The sequence below is a fragment of the Falco cherrug genome, chromosome 1 (genome assembly GCF_023634085.1).
Source record: "Falco cherrug isolate bFalChe1 chromosome 1, bFalChe1.pri, whole genome shotgun sequence".
NCBI classification, from domain to species: Eukaryota; Metazoa; Chordata; class Aves; order Falconiformes; family Falconidae; genus Falco; species Falco cherrug.
The window spans coordinates 96746965-96770834 of record NC_073697.1 but is presented as its reverse complement, the minus strand read 5'-3'; the positions used below and the strand labels follow the sequence as shown (position 1 = coordinate 96770834).

Here is a 23870-nt window from a genome sequence, read left to right as displayed (position 1 = left end):
ATCCCCAGTACTGAGTAGTTAGTTTCGTTATTAGATGAAAGAATTGTTGTAAAGGGTGAAATTTGAACTTCATGAATGGAACCTGAATTAGGCAAAGAGATGACTGGCAACTTCAAATGGACATCTGGTCAGTGTGTGGTGTCTCACCCTTCTTGAAGAACATGAGTGTTTCACGTTCACTTTGGAAGAGCCTAGATTTTAAGCCACCTTAAGGATACTTTTGGTGCAACTTGCACATGGCTTTAAGTGGTTGTTCATACATCAGTAACATCCTAAGCACAACACAATACTTAATAAAAACCAGTTTAAATAGAACTCGGCAATGTCTTGTGCAATCATGTTAGAAACTCAGTTAACGAAGAATTCAGCAACAAATACGTAAGCTTTTTTTTCCCCTGGAATAAAGAACTCATACTCCTACTATGGACATACGTTACCTCTATAGTACAATGTCTGGTGCTTTCAGAGAAGCAAAACTTATACCTCCAAAGAACATACTTGACAGAAGTAACTAAATACATACTAAATTGGTCTTGGGAATTTTTCAGGCAAGTAGCGCCAATTCTGGAATTGGGTGTACTGCTAACAGACTCTTCATATCAGATAATAATTAAAGCCCTATGGGAAAAGGTACAGCTGAATTTGCCTCTCAGTGTTTACAGTTCTTGTGTATGTACAGACTGTTCCTGGGGTGCTTTGAGTGTTTCAATACATGTTTACTGCTGCTTCTAAAATCTGTGAGTCCAATTTATTAGCTACATTCAGCTGAATTTCAGGATGTATTTTTTTGCTGCTTATGCCCAACCTTTCCTTAATCCTATGGAATGTGATTTACTCATGGAATCCTTGAATTAAAATATTTTCCTGAAAGGGCCTCATGCTTGTGAAATGCTTAACATCAGTGAATGCATATATGTAGGCATATCATCTGTCTATATATATATCATGTATTAGAAATTAACCCCATCCTCACAAAATATGAGCAGCTGAGTATTTCAGTAGAATAAGAACAACTGATGTCATTTTGTAGGAGCAGTTTGGTTAGTTAGCAGATACCTGAGTGCAAGGATACCCCTTAACGGAAACAAAATCTAGGATTGAATATTTGGAGGCAAATGCACTTACCTAAAGCTGGGGTGCAATAGCAGCTTGGCACAGGGCTTACTTCTGTAGTTTTCTTGCTTCTAGTCCAGAAGGCATACTTTTTTTCTTATTCAGCAGTAGAATTTGTTGTTCATGTCTATTTAAATAAATGGTTACATGGTCATACTGTTGATACAGTGCTTATTGCTGAAGTAAGGATCTGCTTTTTTCAAAGCAGAGCTAGAAGAGGGAGAGGGGTTCAACAGACCAGCAAATCCTGCATGTCTAGAGGAAAAGGACTCCCCAAAATGTGTATGTGGAGGTCAGGGAGGATTGCATGGGATCTTTTAAATGGGAACAAAGAAAAACTGGGAAATAAGATGTCACCTAAGAGCTATTCAGATGGATTTTCAAAGCCAGATTTCAAAAAATGGCCAGCCTTACAACCTCTGCAAGCCTCATGACACCTGGCATTTCTAAAACCTTACTCCCGGCACCAGACATTGGTGAATGTGGAGATTTCAAGACAGTCATTGCAGTCACAAGAGGTGAAAAAAAATCAAGTCTTCAGAGCTTTGAAACATGGGTCCAAAAGCCCTGAATATATTTGTTTACTAGCTATGGTGCAGGTTAACCTCCAGATGGAGCAAGTCTTTATGCCCACATGGAGCTAATCGCATGTTGGCGGGACATCCTCTGGCTGAACTGAACCATGCAAACGGGAAAACTTTGGTGGCTTTAACTCACCTCCAGACTGGCACATCCTGGGGCCTAGCCAGGCTTGTGACGTCGAAAGGCCAAACCCCGGGGTGCTGCAGCCAAATTACTTTGACTCACCTTCCAAATCTCTCCATCTCCTCTCCCTGACTCATGCTGTGACTCATTTAGCAGTAGATAAATTCAGCATGCTGGATCGAAGGGAAGGGTATGGCTTAATAGTAACAGGAGCATGCACCTTAAAATCACTCTGAATCCCCCCAGATCCCTGCCACATCCCTCCAAATCCCCACCATATCCCCCTGAATCCCCACTACATCCCCCCAAATCCCCACTGCATCCCCCAAATCCCCACTGCATCCCCTGAATCACCACCACAGCCCCCTGAATCACTGCCACATCCCCCAAGTCACTGCTGCATCCCCCCAAATCACCACCGCATCCCTCCAAATCAATGCCGCATCCCCAAAATCGCTGCCACATCCCCCAAATCACCACCGCATCCCTCCAAATCACCGCTGCATCCCCCAAAATCACTGCCACATCCCCCGAACCATGAATCACTGCTGCATCCCCCCGAATCACCACATCCCCCAAATCACTGCCACATCCTCTGAATCACAGCCACATCTCCCGAATCACAGCCGCATCCCCCCAAATCACCACCGGATCCCTCTGAATCACTGCTGCATCCCCCCATATCACCACTGCATCCCCCGAATCACTGCCACATACCCCCGAATCACAGCCGCATCCCCCCAAATCACCACCGCATCCCCCCAAATCACCGCTGCATCCCCCCAAACATGCCATGTCTGGCCCCATTCTGTGCTTCCTTGCCCCGAGTGCCCCACGCAGGGGGTCAGATCAGGCAATGGCCACGAGCGCTGGGGAGTGACGGGGCTGCGAGCCGAGCATCCCCCCTCCGCGCTGGGGGGCTTGCCTCTGCCAGCGAGCAACCCGCACGCCAGGGGGGCTGCAAACCAAGAGGGTGGCACGGAGGGGTTACTGCCGTGCCGGTCACAGAGGGGAGGGGCAGGAGGCTGCATGGGGGGGGGCCGGAAAAAGCAAGCAAGCGGCGGCGGGGATGAGCTGCGAGAGCCACCGCTGCAGAAGGGCAGTGCCCTGGCGGGGGCGGGACGCGAACCGGTGACCCCGCCGCGCCGCCGGGGCCGCCCCACTTCCTGCAGCGCGGGCGGAGCCGGAAGCGGCAGTGCCTGGCTGCTCCCTTGGTGCTGCGCTCCGCTCCGCCGCCGGCTCGGCCCTGCCCTCCGACATGCCGGTGAGGGGCCTGCTGCCGCGCGGGCGGGGGGCTCGGGGGAGAGGCGCCAGGCCTGGGGCTGGGGGCTCGGGGGGCTGCGGGGCTCCGGGGTCTGCGCGGAGGAGGGAAGGGGCTAGAGCAGCGGGGAGCCCTGCCGAGGGCAGGGGATTGCTGCGGGTGGAGGCAGCGGCAAGGCCAGCGCCCCCCTCTTCCTCACCCTCCTCTTCCTCACACCCCCACCCGGGGGTCTAGCCGCCGTCGGGGGGGTGGCAGCCCCCGGCTCTAGCGGGGGGGAGGGCGGTAAGCTTGGCTTTGCTCTGGTTTTCTTCGCGCCGTCTGCCTCTGAAATAAACATCATTTTTGCTAGGGGGTGGTTTTTACACACACGTGCACACACCCCTTGCCCCCCCCCCCCCCCCCCGCCCCCGACCTCGGCTGCGAGGAGGCGAAGGCCTCCCCAGGCCTTCTCCCAGGGGAATGTTTGGAAAGTGCCTAAAACTTAAATTGTTGTTAAAATTTGGTTCCTCAGGAAGAACCTGGCATATGCAGTAAGGTTTGGGATTTTTTTTTAATTTACTTGACCACTTTTACAGGGCACAGAAAGGTCTTTTTTTCAGTGTGTGGGTATGTATTAAGTCTAGCTTTATTGCTGTCTAATATTATTAGTTAGATGTGGAAATAAAATATGGTCTTTCTTAGTGACCAGCTAATTTTCAATGAACTGTACAGTTCCCTGTATGTGTGATATAATAGTATCAAATAATAATGGGATCTGGGCCTAATTAGAAAACAGCAATTGTTTGTGCAAGGAAAAATTGCTGAAAGCATCACTTCACTCATGAGCTAGACTCTGAGTCCAAGTTGATGAAGACGGGGGGATGTGATCGGACACAGAAATGTCTATTTTCAGTAGCATTAATAACGAGCCTTTCCCCCGTCTGTAGGCTTACCACTCAACTTTAATGGATTCCGACACCAAGCTAATTGGGAACATGGCGCTGTTACCCATCAGAAGCCAGTTCAAAGGCCCAGCACCTCGGGAAAGTAAGTTTATAATAATAATCTCTGAAAACCTGCCTGTACGTAGCTCATCATCTCGCAGTTTGCTCCAAGCCTGCCCTAGCAAGAGTGACAAGAGGAGTCATGGGTTGGAAATGGAGTGCTTTGCAGTTTATAGAGGAGGAGAAAAGTTTTCAAATACTGAAGTTGTGCAAAACGTCGAAAATAATTATGCACAGATGAAGACGCACCGTGCTCCAGCTGAATCTGTTGTTTCAGTAATTAAAGCCTACGGTTACTGTGCTCACACTTCCTCCTGGGTCTTGCTGTGCTCTGCAGCAGGTTTTGAGGAGGATGTGGCGGCGCAAACCCTCTGCTGTCAGAGGAAGTGGAGGTTTGGCTGCAGAGAACTTGTGCTTTAGGTCTGCGGCTGATGATGCTCCGCTACTCTGAAGGACGAGGAGTAGGATAGGCAGCACTTTAGGGTAGGGGGCTTCAAAAATTCAAATGGAGTTATGGGCGTCCCAACAGGGTCCACAGGCAGACTGGTGTGGAGTCCCCTTCAGCACAGGAAGTAGCGCTTCCCAGGTGTGACATTCCCCAGTAATGTGGCGGTTCAGTTTGAGAAAGGAAATAAAAAGGAAATGTTTCTGGCTTTAAGCAGTCTTGAATGGTAGCAAAAAATCATCCTGTCCTGGGCCCCTCCTTTTTTTTTTTTTTTTTTTAAGAGGATAATGAAATTTGTGGTGTTATGCTTTCTCCAAAAATATCTTAGTGTCCTGAAAAGACTTTTATGCTGTTAGAACTCTGGTGAGTTACTCAACTGGTAGAAAAGTGGGGAACTGCTGAATTGCTGCTGTTTGTGAAGAAATCATGGGGGGAGGAGGAGAAGGGAGTTAAAGCTCCTGCTAGAGCAGGAACCTTAAATACTGTGGTCTGAGCTTACCAGCGTTTCACACAGCAACAACTGTTTTCTGTTACATAGTGCTGTCTTCTGCTTTTTGTAAATACCAGGGTTTTGCTGGTGCAATAATCCTTATTTATGTATTTCAGTGAGTAGAATTTATGACTAAATGCAGTGCGCTGTTTAACTCTATATTTCTTTTTTGTTAGCTAAGGACACAGATATAATAGATGAAGCAATCTACTACTTCAAAGCTAATGTTTTCTTCAAAAATTATGAAATTAAGGTAATTTTTTCAGATATGGTGCATATAGTAGTTCTTTGGAGGGTTGGTGCTGTGACTATAAATTTATTTTAAATTAAGTAATTCTACTAGGTAACAAAACCTCCCCTTCTTCCCACTTAATTTTTAAAGTTGGTTAAATGCCATGAATTGCAAGTTCCTCTTTCATGGGGAAATTGTAGGCCAGAATGGCTTGAACTCATTCCTGTTTCAGACTTCTATCAGTTCCATAAAGTCTCCCTTAATCTAAGAGTGACTGGGCTCCACGCTTGCTCTTGTTTTGCAGAACGAGGCTGACAGAACACTGATCTACGTAACCCTCTACATTTCCGAGTGCTTGAAAAAGCTGCAGAAGGTAAGAAAAGTGAACTTCTGTGCTGGGGATTGTCCTCGGGCAAAGTATTTAGTCTCATTCTAGTGGCATAACTAATCTTGTTTGTCCCAGCTGTCAGAGCCACAGATACTCCAAGGCTGTGGATCACCAAAGATATGTTCTGTTGCTCTTTTTGATGAGTTTTTATGTGTTACAGATTGGTAAAATATTTGGGTCTAATGCTCAATCAGTTTTTGTTTATAACTGTTAATCCATTGTTTGCCTGGTTCTTCCAGTGTAACTCCAAAGGCCAAGGAGAGAAAGAAATGTACACACTGGGAATCACTAACTTCCCAATCCCCGGGGAGCCTGGCTTTCCGCTTAATGCCATTTATGCCAAACCTGCCAACAAGCAGGAGGAAGGTAAGGCTAATCCAGGACCTCAAAAGGCTTCCTTGGGCTTGCACGTTACCAGCTCCATTTCTGTGACTGCAGTGAGAAAAATGACCCTTAAAACTGAGTCTTTTAAGTCTGCAGTTCTGTCTTCTGAGGGCAGTAGAAGGTGGATTTTCTCAGGGGCCCAGAGACTCCCCTGGATTAACAGGGGTCTGAATCTGCCTTTGGCACCAACATAATCACTAGCTAAACCCTGTAATGGAGCGCAAGCCAACTGCTGCACTGGCAGAATAGCCCACAATAATGGGCAAAGGTAACTGAGAGAAGAAAACAGTTTGGATGATCCTTTTTACTGGTGTAGTATCATAAAAATCCCAAGTATGGCTGTAAATTGAGCCAGCCAACGAGTACCTACAGATGTGAAAACTCTTTTAAGCAGTGATAGCTGATGCTTCCCTGTTAAATTCAGTTTGACTTGGTGCTGCCTCAGTTTACATTGGTTTTTCCTGTGCTGTATTTCAGAGGTGATGAGGGCCTACCTGCAGCAGCTGAGGCAAGAAACTGGTCTTCGTCTTTGTGAAAAAGTATTTGATCCTCAGAGTGACAAGCCTAGTAAGGTAAGAGTTCAGCGCCATCATCACAGATTTAATGAAAGGCCTGGTGTGGGTTTTTTTCAGAAATGTGTGGAGAGAAGTGAGATGATGGGGTGGGGGATCAGGTATGGGCAACTTTGGTGCAAGCTTCCCTGCTTTTACAAGGCTAGCAAAATAGCAGGCTGCAAGTTATCAATAAATTTAATCTGTAATGTGGTGAGACAGCAAATGCCAATTCGGGTTACTTTAAAAAGCAGGGCAGTAATAAGTGGTGTCTGGTTCAACTCTTCGAAGTATTGCACATCTGCTGTTGGCTGGGTTTTCAAATGGAAATTCACAGGCATGAGAGATGCTGTTTTAGCCTCCCAGGCAGATTTGATGGCTTCTTTGAAGTAGACCATTTTGTCTCATATCCAGATAAAAAAAGCTAATCAATCAATGAATGAATATAATAATTGACTGTTTGTATGTTTCATCTGCAAATGCAACTGCATTTAATATTGAAATTATGTAGGCTAACTTAGTTGAAAAGGCATAGCTTTCTGATGCATCCCATCTTTATATTGGAATAAATGGTAAAAATACAGTAATAGAAATAAGAGAAAGTGGAATGTCCCAGTTCAATCCAGAGTCCTATTTATAAATTCATGGGTTCCTTCCTTCCCTCTTGTTTGCCTAAATTCCAGTAGAAACCAGTGTGGAAAACTGTATGTGCAAAACTGGAGCCTTAACATGTGTTATTTGTCAGAGGTTGAATACTTTAAAGTCACTATTTTGCTTATCGTATGGAGACCACTGTGGCATATTTTTTGACTTTTTACTTCCTTCTGCAGTGGTGGATCTGCTTTGTGAAGAGGCAGTTCATGAACAAGAGTCTTTCAGGTCCTGGGCAGTGAAGAGGCGAAATAGCAACAACATTAAACATTTTCACAGCAAGGTGTTTAGGTATTTTGCCTTTGTTTTGGATACATTTTGTACCAAGGAAGAATTAAGTACTTACGAAGAAAAAAACCCACCACCAAACCATAAACCAGTCAATGAGGGATAGAGGGAGGGAGAGCAAAAAGTAATTTGACGAGTGTAAGCCAATGTTATTAAGCTGGTGCTTAATAGGTGATTTCTAACTTGCTGTTTCAGGTGCAAGCTGCTTTGTTATCAGAGGCTACAGCTAGCATTTAAAACAGGGCTTGTATTTAAGAGAAGAAATGGGCTTGCCTGTGGGGTAGGGGGAGCTGTGTAATTGCTCTACTGGCTAGAGTCTCTGTTATCTCCACAGAAAATGTACCTCTCACGCTGTGTTGTCAAGTGCAGTGATTTTTACCTTGTTTTCAATAAACTTTGCTTGTAATTAACATTGTATGACATAAATTAGCTACCGATAGCCTTCAAAGAAATCGGGGTGGGGTTTTTTGTGAAAAGACCATCATTATTTAATGGTAATTAGTAGGAAGTGAATCATTGCCACTGAAAATGGGATTAATAGAGGGGGCTGTAGCTTGCAGCTCTGTGCTTGGTTGTTGAGGTGTGTCTTTGCACTGTACTGAAACACCCTGGAAGGGTGACGCTGGCGGATGGCATTCGGCTCGGTCCGGCACTGCCTTTCTGGTGGTGGGTTTGGTTCAAACACAGCCATTGTGCAACACTGGCAAAAACTGCGACTTTTGGTCGGTCAGTTGGCTTCTTGAAGAACTATAAATCCAAGCTCAGGTTATTCTCAGCTGTTTCTTTGTGTGGCAATGCTTATTTTGCTGTCACTGTACCACACCAACATGCTTTTTGGGTTATGTGAAGCCCAGTGCTAGGAATGTTTCGCTGCTTGGCAAAAGCAAACATGCAGTGCTGGCATCTCCGAACTTGAAAGCTCCCACTGAATTGATTTGTAGTCATATTATTACAAGGATAGTTATGTTTTGCGTTCTTTTTGTGATAAAGGGCAAAAAACATTCTCATTCAGCTCTCCTTCCAGTCTACGCCTTGTAGTTAAGGGTGGCGTTAGCGAGGCCTTTACCCTGGCTGTGGCCTAGAAGAAATGTAGGTTCTGAAGGGCCTTTCTCCTCAGCTACCCCTTTTTATAGGCAGGAGCTTCATCACCTGCGAGGCCTCCGACACATTTAGCTGCCGTAACCAGCAGGTAACACTCTCAGCAGAAAAAGGGGCCAAACCTCAGAGCCGTGCGGCCACGGGGAGCGTGCCTCGCCTGTAACACAGCCCAGAGCCGAGAAAGGACGCCCCCCACTCCCCGTGGGCAGCCCCCCGCGGCGAGCGGCCCCGTCTGTCCCGCCACTGCGCAGGCGCGGCGGGGGCCTGAGGCGCGCGGCCGGGGCTGCCCCTCGCACGCCTGTCGGGCCGCGCGTCCGCCGTGAAGGCAGCGTGGCGGGCGCCCGCGGGCGGTGGCGGCCGAGGCCCCCTGGGTGGCGCCATTTCGGAGTGGCGGCGCGCGGCGGCGTTGGCCTTGTCTGCCCCTTCGCCGCCTGTCCCCGCCGCTCCGCGCCCTCCCGCCGCCAGTATGAGCGTGGTGGAGCACGTACGAGAGATGGCGGCCGCCGGGCTCCACTCTAACGTGCGGCTCCTCAGTGGGCTTCTTCTAACGATGAGTGGCAATAACCCGTGAGTGGCCGGTGGTACTGAGGGAGAGGCCGCGTGGGACCTCGCTGGGTGGCGGGGGGTGGCTTATGGGCTGGCGGGGAAGCGGGCTGGCTTTTAGAGCTGTACCTCCTGCTGGGCTCCGTGATGCGGGCCCCGGGCCCCTAGCTCCAGGCTCCGGGCCCCCAGCCCCTAGTCCCTGGCCCCGGCCCTGCAGCAGATAAACCCCCCTCTGCCATCACGCCTGTCCGTGGTGTTCAGCATGGGAACCTTTGGGGTACATGGTGTAGTGTGAGTGTCCTGGTAGAGCTGAAGTGATTTTCTCCAGCCCGGGGTGCCCTGTGTAGGCCACTCAAGTGATTCCCTTTATATTTCATTACTTCCCTGTAAGATACTGTTTTACACTTTGGACGGGCTTTGAGGTACTAATTGAAGCCAGAGTCCTTTGCTGAAACCCTAACTCTTCAGTGCTTCTGCAGACCTGCTGGAAGGTGGTCAAATGGTTGGTTGTCAAATGTAGAAATATGCCAGTTAGGACCGGGATAGCTGTACAAGGAGCTGGGTTGCCTTGTAAGCTCAAGTCTATTCAAAGTGCTTTAGTGGACATTGGTAACGTGGCTTTTTGTGGGGAAGGTGAGGGCTGCTCCATTATGGGAAGCAGTGCCTAAGCAGCTAAACGTAAGGTGGTGTTACTGATGAGGTGTCAGGAGTGGCTATTATGTTTGTTTGTGTACAGATAAAAGAAATTGGTGAGATAATCCCTTGTGAGGAGGTAGTACCTGTTACTCAAGAGTCCTTCCAATGTAGTAAAGAAGCAGCAACAGCTGGAAGTTGAAGCCAGACAAACCAAAGCTACAAATACTTTGGATCTGTAAGGTTTTGGTTCTTAGGCAGCCAGCTGATCTCAACCTTTCTGTGTATTTCTTCCAGGGAACTCTTTTCACCATCTCAGAAATACCAGCTCCTTGTATATCATGCAGACTCTCTCTTCCATGATAAAGAATATAGAAATGCTGTAAGTAAGTATACAATGGCCTTGCAGCAGAAAAAAGCATTAAGTAAAACTTCAAAAGTAAGACCTTCTACTGGGAATGCTGCATCAACTCCCCAAAGCCAGGTATTCAAAAACTGACTCGTGTGCTGCATAAAATTATGTAATTGTTATAACCTTACAATTAATGTTGCTGACTCAATAGTTATAGAGTCATTTAGGTTGGAAAAGACCCTTAAGATCATAGTCTAACCGTTAACCTAACACTACCAAGTCCACCGCTAAACTATGTCCCTAAGCGCTATATCTACATGTCTTTTAAATACCTTTGATTGTGGATTTATCATGTCAAATAAACCTGACATTTAAGGCTAATTTGTTTTGAAAATATCAGTGTGGTATTTTCTAATGCAAACCTTAATTGTGGTCTTGAACATAAGATTTTTTTTTTTTATTTTGTATGTGTAATTAATGCTTTTCATTTGAAGATGAGCAATATGAGCTAGCAGTAGGTTGCATTGTTAACTTTCTTGCACTAGATTTTTTCAACATACTCTAAGTGTTTAATGAGGAAACCTTTTTCAGGTTTCTTTTACCTGACTAAACCAACATTGTACTTAAATCTTTATTTTTTTTATTTCAGTGTTTACCATCAGAAATCGAAGTGAAATATAAAATGGCTGAATGTTATACAATGCTGAAGCAAGATAAAGATGCCATTGCTATTCTTGATGGGATTCCTTCCAGACAGAGGACCCCAAAGGTTAGTTCTGGCAGACTTCTGTCACAAGTCCTTGGTCAGCATATCTTGAATCTGTAGCCCAGCATCTGGTCAAAAAAGAATGTAGCCTATAGGTATAATGGCATTGTGTCTTGGTATTTGCTTTTGTATTAGTTAAATGTAGTTTGGAAACATTTCCTAATGTTTAAATTAGCTTAGTTTATTTGACCTCTTTTCTTTAAAATCGGACAAATTTTGTATTCCCTTTTGTTAGAATTCAAAAAAAGTGAAAAGAGTTAAATGTTTGTGTGCATCTTTATTAATTTGTGTGAATTACCTGATTAACTCTTCAGTACTGCGCACAGAAGGTACAGAATTTAGCTTGTGTACAAGGATGCAGAAACACTTTTTTTCTTCCAAAAGTTGTAAAGTATTTGTATGTCCATACATAAGGCTTGAAATACATATCATCTATTCAGTCGTTCTTTGCATGTTACCATGAATGGTTTTCAAAGAGGGAAGAATAATGGCTTGTTGTAACAAAAGCATCTACCAGGTGAAGAATTTACGTGATTGCAAACAGCTGAATTCCTGCAAGTTAGTAAGCAATTGCCGGATATCTGACTGAATAATGTTCTGCAGTTCTGAATCAAACATGTAAATGTGAGAGCCAAAGCAGTTTTTTATATTAATATACTTTGCCTGGCTATAACCATCAGGTAGAGTCTAGTCTCCATGGAAGAGCTGTGTATCACTGGACAGGAAAGGCACACTGTCACCTGCTAGGGCTGAAAGAGACTTGTAGCCTAGTTGTCTCATAAGGTTCTGTTCTGTGCTGCTTTCGCTATTAGTCAGCGTAACTTGCTCAGACTGAGCAAGTCTTTAGGTTTATTCTTGAACCTAGAATGTGTATGGGATGGCAATTCACATCTTACTGTATGGTTTGAGCAATGTAAGATACTTGAAAGGCTGAAGATTTTGGTAAGTAGAAAGAATGATGGTGCTCCATCTTCTAAAATGTTTTCATCCTTTTTTATGTTAAATATTTAGGTCCCATTGTGTTCTGCAGTACCAAATGTATTGAGTCTTTGCTTGCTGGCTGTTAGTCATAAGGGCTTAAAAGGTTAACACATCAGGTCAAACAGCTATGTTTCATGTTAACAGTATTCCTGTGCTGTCCTAACAGTGTACATGGCTTAGACTTTAGTAATGTCCAAGTGTCCTGTTTAAAGACCAACTTACAGAACAGAAAAAGAAGAAGAGATTGAGAAAAGCAAACTTTTTACCGACACACACTAGTAAATCAAAGTATTGTAGCAGAAACCAGCTACTTGAATCATGTAGAGCTCAAATAATTTCTGTTCTTCCGTCAATCGTGACTTCGTTCAGAAGCTGGATGGAAGCTTTCCCTGCCTTCCTAAGCTAATTCTCTCAAAGGCTTCCACTGATATGGAGAGATCAACCGAAAGAAGGCCAATGTCATGGATATACAGGTCCGGCTTGGCATCCGGTATAAACACTTGCCCATCTTTTGACTTTTTGTGTGCAGAACACTTGAGAATTCAGGTTGTACTCTGCAAATACATGATGTAAGACTCTGAGAGAAGAAACCATTGTAGTGTTATACTATGTGCTAGGTTATAGTGATCTTGGAAGAAGAGCGGCTTATTTTTGTCTTCTGCCCAGAAGAGGAGTGAAGGAGGCAGGCAGGCGTGCTTGGAGACAGAGTTGTGATCTTTCTTAGTGACGCTTTCTTCTTTCTCATACTTGACTCTACTAACATTTCTATTGCTTGTAGATCAATATGATGTTGGCAAATCTGTACAAGAAAGCAGGTCAAGAGCGCTCATCTGTTACGAGCTACAAGGAGGTACTGAGACAGTGCCCTTTAGCACTTGATGCCATACTAGGTAGGTGTCTGCACGCTGTTAGTATTTCAGTATTAAACAGTATTATAATGTGAACTATGCTTGGGACTAGGTAACTGTCTTGCGTTTGCATGTAAGATGTAATACCTACATTATGCAGATTATAAAAAGCATTGTAACAAGCCGCTTGTTTATGTGTGTCAAGGGATGGAATTTCTGGTCTTCAGACAATTAATTTGTATTAAAAGCAGTTTATGGTGGCTGAAATTGATGTATATACCATTCTGAATAGGCTTGCTCTCGCTGTCGGTGAAAGGTGCTGAAGTGGCCTCTATGACAATCAATGTAATTCAGAGTATTCCTAACTTGGATTGGCTTTCTGTGTGGATCAAGGCATATGCTTTTGTGCATACTGGAGATAACACAAGAGCAATAAATACCATTTGGTAAGAGTTCAAAGAGCATGATGTAATCAAATAATATATTAATACTTACATGTAATTATGTTTAAAATGGCATTATATAAATGACAGGCATTTTTTTCTCTTAAAGCTCTTTAGAGAAAAAGTCCTTACTGAGGGATAATGTAGACTTGCTGGGGAGCTTAGCAGACCTGTATTTCAGAGCTGGAGATAATAAAAACTCTATTCTAAAATTTGAACAAGCACAAATGCTGGATCCTTACCTAATAAAAGGTGAGTAATTCCTAAAATGAAGTTTGCCTAGTGTAATGATGTGATGAGTAACATTAGAGTAGCAGCTACATGCAATCAAGCATGCAGTGGAATGTTATGTATTGTTGTACCCAGCTTTCTTAAAGTGGGTGTTTGTGGTTCTGTTTTTGTTTTTTCTTGTTTGAATGAACTTCCCATTTCTTGATGATTGATCTTCAAATGTTTCTCTTCAGGAATGGATGTGTATGGCTATTTATTGGCACGTGAAGGTCGACTAGAGGATGTTGAGAACTTGGGCTGCCGTCTCTTCAATATTTCTGATCAGCATGCGGAACCCTGGGTGGTATCTGGGTAGATTGTTTTCTTTCATTTCTTATCTCAGCTCTTGATTTTGTTGCATGTGGTGCTTTAACATTTGATACAGTGGATTCAGCTTTTTTCTTCAGAAGGTGCTTTTCTATCCTGTCTGTTCTGTCCTTGGGGTAACTTAAATTAGCTGTCCATCAGTATCTATTTTGGTCAGTTTCTGTATTTTTAAACCTATTAGAGTTACCACATCTGTGCAGTAACAGTGATGTATTAAATAGCTGTAAAAAAAAGCAGCGTGAATATTAACTGTTAAACTCCTGAAGAGTTTTTTCCTGAACATATATTCTTAACTTCAAATGCAAGTTCAGCAGTTGCCTGTCATTCCCTGCCCCCTCTTTTTTTTTTTTTTTTAAGCTTCTTTTAAACCTCTGTGTGTGTGCCCAGGCACCACAGGCAGTGTATGTTTAGAGTCCCTCTTGTCTTTCCATAGGTGTCATAGTTTCTACAGTAAACGGTACTCTCGTGCCTTATACTTAGGAGCCAAAGCTATCCAGCTTAATAGTAACAGTGTTCAAGCTCTCCTGCTGAAAGGAGCTGCTCTTAGGAATATGGGCCGAGTACAGGAAGCAATTATACACTTCCGTGAAGCGATACGTCTTGCACCTTGCAGGCTGGATTGCTATGAAGGTGAGTGAAGTGAAGCTACTCACACATGCATTGTTGGTTTGGTGTGAAAGTTGGTGTCATGATGATGATGGTGATGATTAGGCCAGGGAATAGACAGTTCTTTTCTCCTGCTGACTTTCAAGTGATGTTACGTTAAGTTATGATGTTAAGTAAGTAAATTATTATTACCTGAGAATTTATAAAGCTCTGGTAGAAGCAGTCAGATTAGGGATACTAGAGAATGCGTGTGTTTATAAGAAAAATTTTCAGACAGGGTTTGTTTTGGTTTTTTTGTTTTGTTTAATTTGGGTATAAACAAACTTGTGCATTCTGAGCAGGTCACTTTTGGATGATGACTGGTTAATTCCACTGAGAGTTTTGTTTTGTATTTAAATGAATTGCATTTGCTTATTGGAGCATCACATGCTTGGAGTATGAGTGCTTCTAAGTGTGAATAATTGAGGAGGTATGAGTGTCTGTAGTGCTGACTCAAAAAAATGTTTTTCTTTTTGTACCATCAGGTCTCATTGAATGTTATCTCGCATCCAACAGTATCCGCGAAGCTATGGTTATGGCAAATAATGTGTATAAAACTCTGGGAGCAAACGCACAGACACTGACTCTGTTAGCAACAGTGTGTCTCGAAGACCCAGTCACACAGGAAAAAGCAAAAACATTATTGGACAAAGCGCTAATGCAAAGACCTGATTACATTAAAGCTGTGGTAAAGAAAGCAGAACTTCTTAGTAAGTTGGGTGTTTTTTTCCCATAAATTTAAATAAATCCCCGATTTATTTAAAGCATACTGTTTTGTGTGGAAGAGTGTTCTGCAGCCACATCAATATGTATGTGAGTGATGTTGCAGCCCAGGATTATCAGTTCTGTCCTGAAGGAAAAATCACGTGAAGTAATTGCATCTAGCAACTGAGATTACACCAGTACTTAAGACAATTGCAAACAAGATGTTTTGACTTAAAAGTATGTGTAAGTGTGAGTGTAGCAGTTGTTGCAACAGAAAGCCATTGTTCATAGTTAATCTTGCAAAAAGTATGTCACTGCTATGCTCTGTGCTGACAGGTCTGAACGAATGGCCTTGTGCGTGGTGATACTGTGTACACTCTGACTTCCTATAGAGTTATCTAAACTATTAATTAAAACTGTAATTTTGCATGTAAACAGGTAGAGAACAAAAATATGAAGATGGAATTGCTTTGCTGAGGAATGCACTGGCTAATCAAAGTGACTGTGTTCTGCACCGAATACTGGGAGACTTTCTTGTAGCAGTCAATGAGTATCAGGAGGCGATGGACCAGTACAGTATCGCCCTGAGGTAAAGCAGAGACTCTGAGATTGCAGTATACTTATAAGAACCAGTAATCAACTTGACTAAGTCAAAAGTTGAGCCGCTAATTGATTAGGATGTGCATCAGAGGTAACTTTGTCTCGTTCTCCCTTACAACAAACATAAAAATTGTGTCCTGTTAATGAATTAGTTGATCATAAGGCTTTGAACTGAGAAGTGCAGAAGCTGCATTAATGCTAAACATGTCACTAGGCATGTGATTCCTTTACTAACAAAAGGATTAAGGCATGGATTTATTTATAATTATTATATAGTCAGGCATCTTAAGATCCATTCCTTTGGACTAGAAGGTGCTATATAAAAATAAGCTATTTAGTAAATTTAAATAGTGGGATTCCATTTAACGTAACCTAAATGTTTTTTAGGGGTGTTACCATGTTTTCATTTCAGCAAGTTGAATTTGCCTTAGGCCTAGCACATTTATGTCCACTGTAAACTTATATAGCTTAAATGGGTCAGCTGTTTTTTGCTTGTGTATAATATATTTAGTCATAGTCATTTAAATTTTCACAGCTTCCATTTTACTTTATAATTAGTATTGCATGGAAGAGCTGACTTAAGTTTTCTGGAACAGTGTGATGTTTAGATAAGTGTCTTCTTGGGGATCAAAACTGTTTTTATATGAAGATTTAATACTTGGTGTTACAGTCAGCCTGAGGTGAAGTTGTGTCATGAACTTCTTGATGATGTTAAACAGGAAGTGCAGACAAGACGAGATTATTTATTTATTTATTTTCACATATAATAAAGTCAGAAATAGAGAAGAAAAAGTTTTAGGGCAGTGCTTTATTTTTCCCTCTTTCCTCAGTTTGGATCCAAATGATCAGAAGTCACTGGAAGGAATGCAGAAAATGGAAAAAGAGGAAAGTCCAACAGATGCAACCCAGGAAGAAGATGTGGATGATATGGAGGGAAGTGGAGAAGAGGGGGACTTGGAAGGCAGTGACAGTGAAGCAGCGCAGTGGGCAGATCAAGAACAGTGGTTTGGCATGCAGTAACAGCCTCTCATCATGCTGCTGCTTTTGGCACTTGAACATACCACTAGGGCCGTTCTTCTTTGAAGAAAGATAACTATGATTTTTGCAGTAATAAAGAACTTCCTTTTTTTTTTTTTTTTTTTAATATGGACTCTGAGACCATTTAATAATTCTACACATCTCAATACCATGAAGATTCTTGATGCTTATTTATTAAATGTAAGGGACTAATTGTATCAGAGGTTATTTCCAACTTTCATTTCAGAAAATTCCTGCAAAAACTGAACGCGTTAGAATCTGAAGTGTGTAATAAGCCTGTTGTTCATGATGAAAACAATGTCTAAATTCTGTCCAGGGCTAAGTGTGCTTGATCACTTTGTAAATACAATGGTTTGTACTTCTTTGTGGAAAAGGTGTTACCCTCTGGTTTGTATGCTGCCATTTGGGCTCGCACCTCCTGGCGAAGTCTGGAGGAGTTGCTTGGGTGTGGCTGAAAGCAGCAATTTTCTCTTGCTGTGTTTGTTGAATTAATTTGTGTTTTTCTAAGGCATTACATGTGCTGTACAGGAGGAGTTTGGTACACTGGGCAGCTTGACTTACAGGACACTTTTGTAGCTGACTGATTTCTATGTGTACAGAACTAAGCCAGTGTTGGAGAATTACAGTCATTTCCTCAATCCTTACTAAACCCTGTAATCACTTAAAAGCCTGTACATGAACGTTTATTTTTAAATGCAGTTTAGTTATATTTCAGTATGTTACTAAAAGGTTTTGCAGCGGTGACTCAAAGCACTTCATGTTCTGTATACAGCACTGACATTTAAAATGATATAAAAAGAATTCATCCCTCTTCGCTGGCATTGCTGTAGAAATGTTAAATTATGCAAATAGACATATTGTCTTGTTTTTTCTGTGTTTATATAATTCATGTCTTTGTCAGGTAATATTTGAACTCGTGTTTTCTCACACCTTTTGAAGCAAAGTTGCATTGCTTCACATACAAATTCTCAATGTCAGCATTTCAAGGGTGAGCTGCTTTCTGTAATCTAGAAACTTTCATTTCTGTGGGCTTGTGTGGGAGGAGGAATTAGTTCTTGCTCTGGTTTTTCTTGCCATTCTGATTTCATTACTTTTTACTAAAACGTGTATTTTTATTTTTACACTGGCAATTTAATTCCATTTGTATTTACTCTGTTACCGCAGGTATGCTGGAGCACACAGGTATTTTTTACAATGCTAAAAAGTGGTTTGGAGGGAAAATGGCTATTTGATACAAGTACATGATGTGGAGAACAAGCTTCTCCCCAGTTGTAGATGTGTAGTGCAGATAAGGCTAAAAACGTATCTCTCTCTCTCTGTGACATGCATTATATCACTTAGAAGAACACACAACAAAAAGAACAGGCAGATTACTTCTATTATAGTCTATTTTGGAAATATTTTGGTATGTCACATCTTACAAAGGAGAAGTCTAATAGTTTATGCATTTTTTAAAAAAGAAAACAGCTGGGCATCTCTTATCTTTGGAATTTTATGGGCTTTAGACTTTCCAAAGTATCAAATTGAATTACGGTTATTTGAAGACTCTATGGGAAGAACAGAAAAGCATGTGCTGCTGTCTTGGTGATTGAATTGGCATAAGCTATTACTGCTTTTTCATTAAACAAAAATGCCAAATGGCTGTATTTCAGTTAGAGCAAACATTTTGTTAATTGCATTCTGGTGGCTGAGAGGCCTGAGCCTGTTCTTTTATGAAGAATCTGTTTATACCATTGCTGTGTGATGCAGTGAATAATTTCAGCTCTTTGCATGTCTTTCATAACAGAAAGAAACAGACATGTACAGCTCTTTGCATGTCTTTCATAGCAGAAAGAAACAGACATGTACAAGTAGATTCAGAGCATCTCTTTTTTTTTGTAAAAAAAAAAGCCCTGCTTTGTTTTCTCCTCACGCTCGAGCATTCATCAGATTGTGTTCTGCATCTGAAAGTTGGGTAGCTTCATTAGCTTTCTAGTTGTATTCTAAACCTCTCTTGTGGACAAAAGAACGGAGTTCTTGATGTTACTGAAGTGAAGAAAGGATACATTTAATTTTGATGAGAGAAGTGTATGCAGTATGTGATGAATGTGGAAGCTGCTCAGCCATTTTACTCTAATGATTCCTTTAATCGTGGCGTTAATTGCAGATGGAAACCACTGGCCTTACGCGTTTCTCCGCAACATTTACCTAGAACAGGAAAACTGAGAACCACGGTTTTCACTAAAACAACCTGAGAACCGCAGTTTTACTAAAACCATTCTGTAGCGTAAACAAACTGGTAATGTCGTCTTTCAGAACAGACAGGAAGACTACTTCAAGATGAGCGTGCTGTGAAGAAAACATCAGTGTGCTTACGCGTGGCTTCAGCAAACAAGTCCAGGTACACCTACGGACACCTTATATCTTCATGTATTAATGTCTCTCTATAAAATAGTAGTGTCCTCGCTGCTTTGTTTTTCTGGGAACTTGGCTCCTCGTTGAAGCTGAAAAGTTCAGTTGGATCTTGCAAATAATCTAAGTATGTGATGCATTGGGGTTGTGTTGCTTCTGTAGGGTCTTTGCTAATAGTTGTACAGTGAGTGAGTAAGGAACTTTTAAGATGCTATGCATGTTGAGTGCATTTGAGATGATACAGGTAGATATATTTAGCACTAGCTTCAGAATCCTAGAGGGATTCTTCTTGCCTATTAATGAGCCTTCATTAGCGTTCTAATTTTAGCATGAGGTCTCTGGTTTTGCAGAGACCTTGTACTCTCAGTTACCAGCATTCTACTTCAGGGAACATTAACAATTAGCTCATAATAAGCAGCTGACCTCATTCTGTCCCTTAGTCATGTGCTGTGCACCCTAGAGGGAAAGACCATAAAGCCCCAAACTGAAGTTCAGACCGTGTCAGATCTGCAATGTAAACTCCCCAAAGCGAAGCAGTTTGTAGGAGAGGCAAGAAAGCCATTGCCTTCCAGTCGTATTGTACAGCATCGGCATGTCTGCCAGTGCGAGTCTCTGGGGCTGGGGAAGGACGGAGCGCCCGTGTTTGCTTGAAATCCTTGAATTTCAATCACAGATGTCATTAGTGAGTTTTCATGCTTTTCTAATTGGTGATAGGAAAGACGGATGGAAAGGGACAGAATTTCTTCAAACCTTACATAGACCTGGGTAAAGGCTAAAGGATTTAATTTACCAGAGTCTAAAAGCAGCACGCATTCGTGATGTGGCTGGGATTTGTCTAAGTAACACGTGGTCTGTAGCAAGTGATTTGCTTGTGCTTTATTCTGCAATGTGCTGATAACACCTGCAATATTGGCAGTATTTCACACCCTGATTTCCAGATCTTGGGAATCCAAGAATTGTGAAGCAGAGAGAATAGAAGGAACTGAGGGCTGCTGGTCAATATAAATGTTTTCTGTCTAATTTAGGTGCTTTTTCCTTCTCTGTTACTGCTGATTATAGAGATATTTTTGATTAACCAGGACTTCCCCCTCCTTTCAGTAACAGCCTTCCTCATTAGGCCTCTTTTCTTCCCTCCTTGCTTTTCAGGAGCCCAGTGATGTGGAAACTACGCCATCCAGGGCAGAAACAAGGAGTATTTCTTACTCAGCAAACCTTATTCCCTCGCTTAGATCGCAGCTGTAAGGAAATCTCAAAGGCTGTGTGTTCCATTGTGATTCCAATTACACAAGTACATGTAACCAAATGCCTTTAAAAAAAAAAAACAAACCCAAAACAAACCAAAACAAAAAAAAAAAACACCAGATCAAAATCAGTTGCAAGTCTCCAGGGGGCTTACACTCAGTATAAACCTGTGAGTTGAACCTAAATAGCCTTAGGCAGGGCTCGGAGTAGCGTATTGTAGCTAATGTGTGTTCAGTACTGCCCATCAGTAAATTCATACAACTTTGTGTAGTGCTTGAGTTCTGCTGGGTGCGTTGCAGTTGATTTTGTTGCAGTTTCTTTATCAAAAGGATCCACTGTGGGCCTAAAGAATGATTCCCCCTACCTGTTAAGTGCCTGTATTGCCAGGGTGACAATCTGAAAAATAATCCTGTGAACAGATGCCTCAAGCTACCTCAAAAATATTCCTACTCCTCTCCCATCCTTCTTTTCCTGATTAATTCTGCCAACTTTTTGTTGCTTTTTTCTACTGTGTTTTAAAAATCTTTTAACTGTTCGCTTCGTAGCCCTGTAAAAGGTTGGTTTAAGCATGTTGAGGAGGAGAGGGCAAGAACTGTAAAGCTGCTGTTGAAGTGCTGGAGCCCTGCCTGAGGCCTTGGTGATAATTAACACATTTTCTTCAGTGTGGTAACCAGATCTCGGAGGGAAGGGTAACAGTGCTGGCCTGGGAAGGGGGGAATGGAGCTACTGCTGCCTTCCTAGGACCAGCAGGCTGGTTGAGATATCATTGGGAAGCCAGCCAAGAGGATGCAGGGAGATGCCTAGGGCTGGATATTTGGATGGAAAAAAAATACATTTAAAAATAGTTATTCTGGTGCAAACGCAACTCAGGGAAAAGTAAAGCGTTGACGTGGGGAACTTGTATATAACAGTTTATGTATTAAGTAAAGCCCTTTGGCTAGTCCATGTCTACTACTGTTGATGCCAACAACAAAATGGAAAGAGGAATTTGTGTTTTCACTTGCCGTCCCGAGCCTTGCATGTACTTTGCAAACCTTAACGGTGGTGGAACATGCAGGGGAAGCCTCCTCTGCGGTGGGTCGCTGACGGATGTTTACACTGTGGAATCCTCCCTTCCAAACAGCTTCCCAGAGAGGCCAAGGGCTGTGTGGGCTTGGAGATCTGATGCCTTTTTCTCCTTTCCTTATCAGTCCATCGGAACACCGATGCGTGCAGAGTGATGGTTTGGGGATCTGATGAGCAGTACCCTTCCTGACTTAGGAATTTTAAAAGGGACTGAGTTTTTGATGTCTGGCTGATCACAGTACTATTTCTGAAAGGACAGCTGATGCCATCTACCGAGCTGCCCGCCCTGCGGCGCATCCTGCCCACAGTGTTTGACCAGAGCGCTGCGTGGCAGGGGACACTGACCTTGCATTCCGCACATTTCCCTGGGGGTGCTCCAGCTATCTTTTTTTCAGCTGTCAGCGGTGTGTTCCAGAGCGCTGTGAGCCTTGTCTAGAGGACAAAGGGGAGAACCCCCCTCCAACCCCCCATCCTGAGACTTGGATTTGATAGAGTTCTCTTAAATATTTACAGAGAACAAAAAGTCTAATTACATTGAAGTGGCTGGACAGGCAGGCAGCAGCACACTGCTTAGCTAATGAGGGGGTCTGTGATTTGGGATCCCTGAGCTGGGAGAGTTTTAAAGGTTGGCAGAAGAGAGCTACTTCCATTGGCAGTTGATCCAAGAGCTTGGGTTGATCTGGCAGCACAAAAGGGCCTGATCCTGTGCTGGAGAGGTGGCACGTTGCCCTGTGCTTTGCTCTAAGGGCCATCAAGATGCCAGCTCTTTCCCCAAACTATTGAACTATTTTAAAATTCACTGATTTTTTTGTTGTTCTTGCTTTTTTTCCTAACGCTTAGAGTATAATCTGGTGTGTTATTCCTTGCTGTGCAGTATGGTTTGAGTTGAAGCTGGTAACCTGGCTTCATCCTCTGGAAATACTATTTTCCAGGAAACGTAACGGTGATGACATCGGCAGAGCAAGAGCAGCAGGCCGTGGATGTGCGTCCTCCTTACGCCGGGCTATGTAAGCTGCCATCCATGCGTACGGGTCTGGAGATAAATGTTTGTCAGGCAGGCAGTAAAAAGCTGTGATCTCTGACCGAGCAGCTTTTGTGCCTTGTAAAACTTGACAGGGTCGTGGTGAGCCGCCGGCGGCGCGGGAGGGCATGCAGCCTCATCTCCTGCTTTTCCTGCTGAGGTCCGTAGTGAGGCTTCCATATGGAATGAATTATGGATTGAATCATCTCTGTCAGTTCTGGTAGTGCTGTGTGGCCTGGAGTGCAGGTATCTGTTTAATTAACGCAGGGGAAGTTTGGCATTACTCTGAAAAACCCAGAAATTCTTGTATTAGTCTTAAATTCTAGCTGGTGTGGGTAGCTGCTCATTCTGGTGTTGCTGCTGGCTGTTACCAGGGAGGAACAGGGTATGGAGACAGAGTTTAACCTTTCCTCAGCTCCAGGGGGGTTCTTAAGAGGTAGGGAAGGAGGTGGCAGCTCCAGCTGACCCTGGATTATATCAATCTATCAAATGTAGATCAATAACGGAAACGATGTCTGTTCTGTGGAGGATAACATCACGCTGAAATCCTGCCAGTTCAATAAGGCAAGCGCTTGCCGTCCTTACGGAAATAGTGGGCTCTCAGAAATTTTAAGGAGCTTGTACCCTTCAAATGCTGGTTGAGTTTTTGCAGAAGGGATTTAACCCTTCCTGTGCTGTGCTTTGATACCTGTTTTTGTTCCCGCTGCCTCTATTGCCCCAAAGGGGTGATTAGGAAACAGATGGGTTTCATCTTCTTTTGTGCTGTGATTTACCACCCATGCTATAAATTCAGAGGCTTTTCATGGCCGAAGGAAGAGCATCCGTTGTCCGGCCTTAAATAGGTTTATTTTAAATAATTTTACAACTTCCTACAGGGATTCCTTGGGTAGGACACAAGCGGCTGGGTGTGTGGTCATGGCACAAAGTGTTGCATCTCGTGGGCAGGACTCATCCGTTCCTCCCCCATGCCCTGATGGAAGGGAAATCTTACTGGTCCCAGTGCCAACCCAGTGAGGATTGCCTTTCCACTGGGCTCTTAGTAACAGGTGAAAGAGGAACTGAGCAGTTGGTGGGATGCTGCCAGCAGGGCTTTCACTGATGGAAGGGTCTCGGTGAAGACTTCCAAAACCAGTGCCTGCCATGCAACTGCTGCGGGGAGCGTTTACTCCCTTTAAGCTTTAAGATCAGAGCATCAGTGGCTCTGTTTTGTGGAAAGTTGGATGCTGTTAGTCTTTCCAAGTATGTCTGTCAGATAAAAGCCCTTCTAGTTTAGGTAGAGCTCCCTAATGAGCACGTGGAACCTGACTAGGTGTAGGGAAGAGCTAAATGCTGAGCTGGTCTGACCAGGGCAGCTCTGAGTAGACACAGAAAAGCAATTTCAGGAGCTGGAGCAATCCGCAAGAGGTGAGAA

At 43.4% G+C, this 23870-nt stretch overlaps 2 protein-coding genes and 1 long non-coding RNA gene across 3 annotated transcripts; 2 read left to right on the top strand and 1 right to left on the bottom strand.

Annotated features, from left to right (window-relative positions):
* Positions 1–621: 621 nt before the first annotated feature.
* On the bottom strand, positions 622–2867 carry LOC129736068 (uncharacterized). Its single transcript, XR_008732245.1, has 3 exons — positions 2536–2867; positions 1921–1991; positions 622–1240 (listed from the first exon to the last, which is right to left on the bottom strand). It is a non-coding gene; the product is annotated as an uncharacterized LOC129736068 (long non-coding RNA).
* Positions 2868–2968: 101 nt separating this feature from the next.
* On the top strand, positions 2969–7901 carry ARPC3 (actin related protein 2/3 complex subunit 3). The gene is made up of 7 exons (XM_055710195.1): positions 2969–3082; positions 4006–4105; positions 5174–5250; positions 5534–5602; positions 5857–5983; positions 6479–6573; positions 7383–7901. Exons 1-7 carry the CDS (start codon positions 3077–3079, stop codon positions 7443–7445), a joined length of 537 nt encoding a protein of 178 aa, XP_055566170.1. The 5' UTR covers positions 2969–3076; the 3' UTR covers positions 7446–7901.
* Positions 7902–8939: 1038 nt separating this feature from the next.
* On the top strand, positions 8940–17607 carry ANAPC7 (anaphase promoting complex subunit 7). The gene is made up of 11 exons (XM_005434575.4): positions 8940–9156; positions 10063–10249; positions 10767–10886; positions 12643–12754; positions 13005–13158; positions 13265–13407; positions 13620–13737; positions 14186–14382; positions 14883–15107; positions 15541–15691; positions 16533–17607. The coding sequence occupies exons 1-11, from the start codon at positions 9056–9058 to the stop codon at positions 16720–16722; spliced, it is 1698 nt and encodes a 565-aa protein (XP_005434632.1). The 5' UTR covers positions 8940–9055; the 3' UTR covers positions 16723–17607.
* The last annotated feature ends 6263 nt before the right edge of the window (positions 17608–23870 follow it).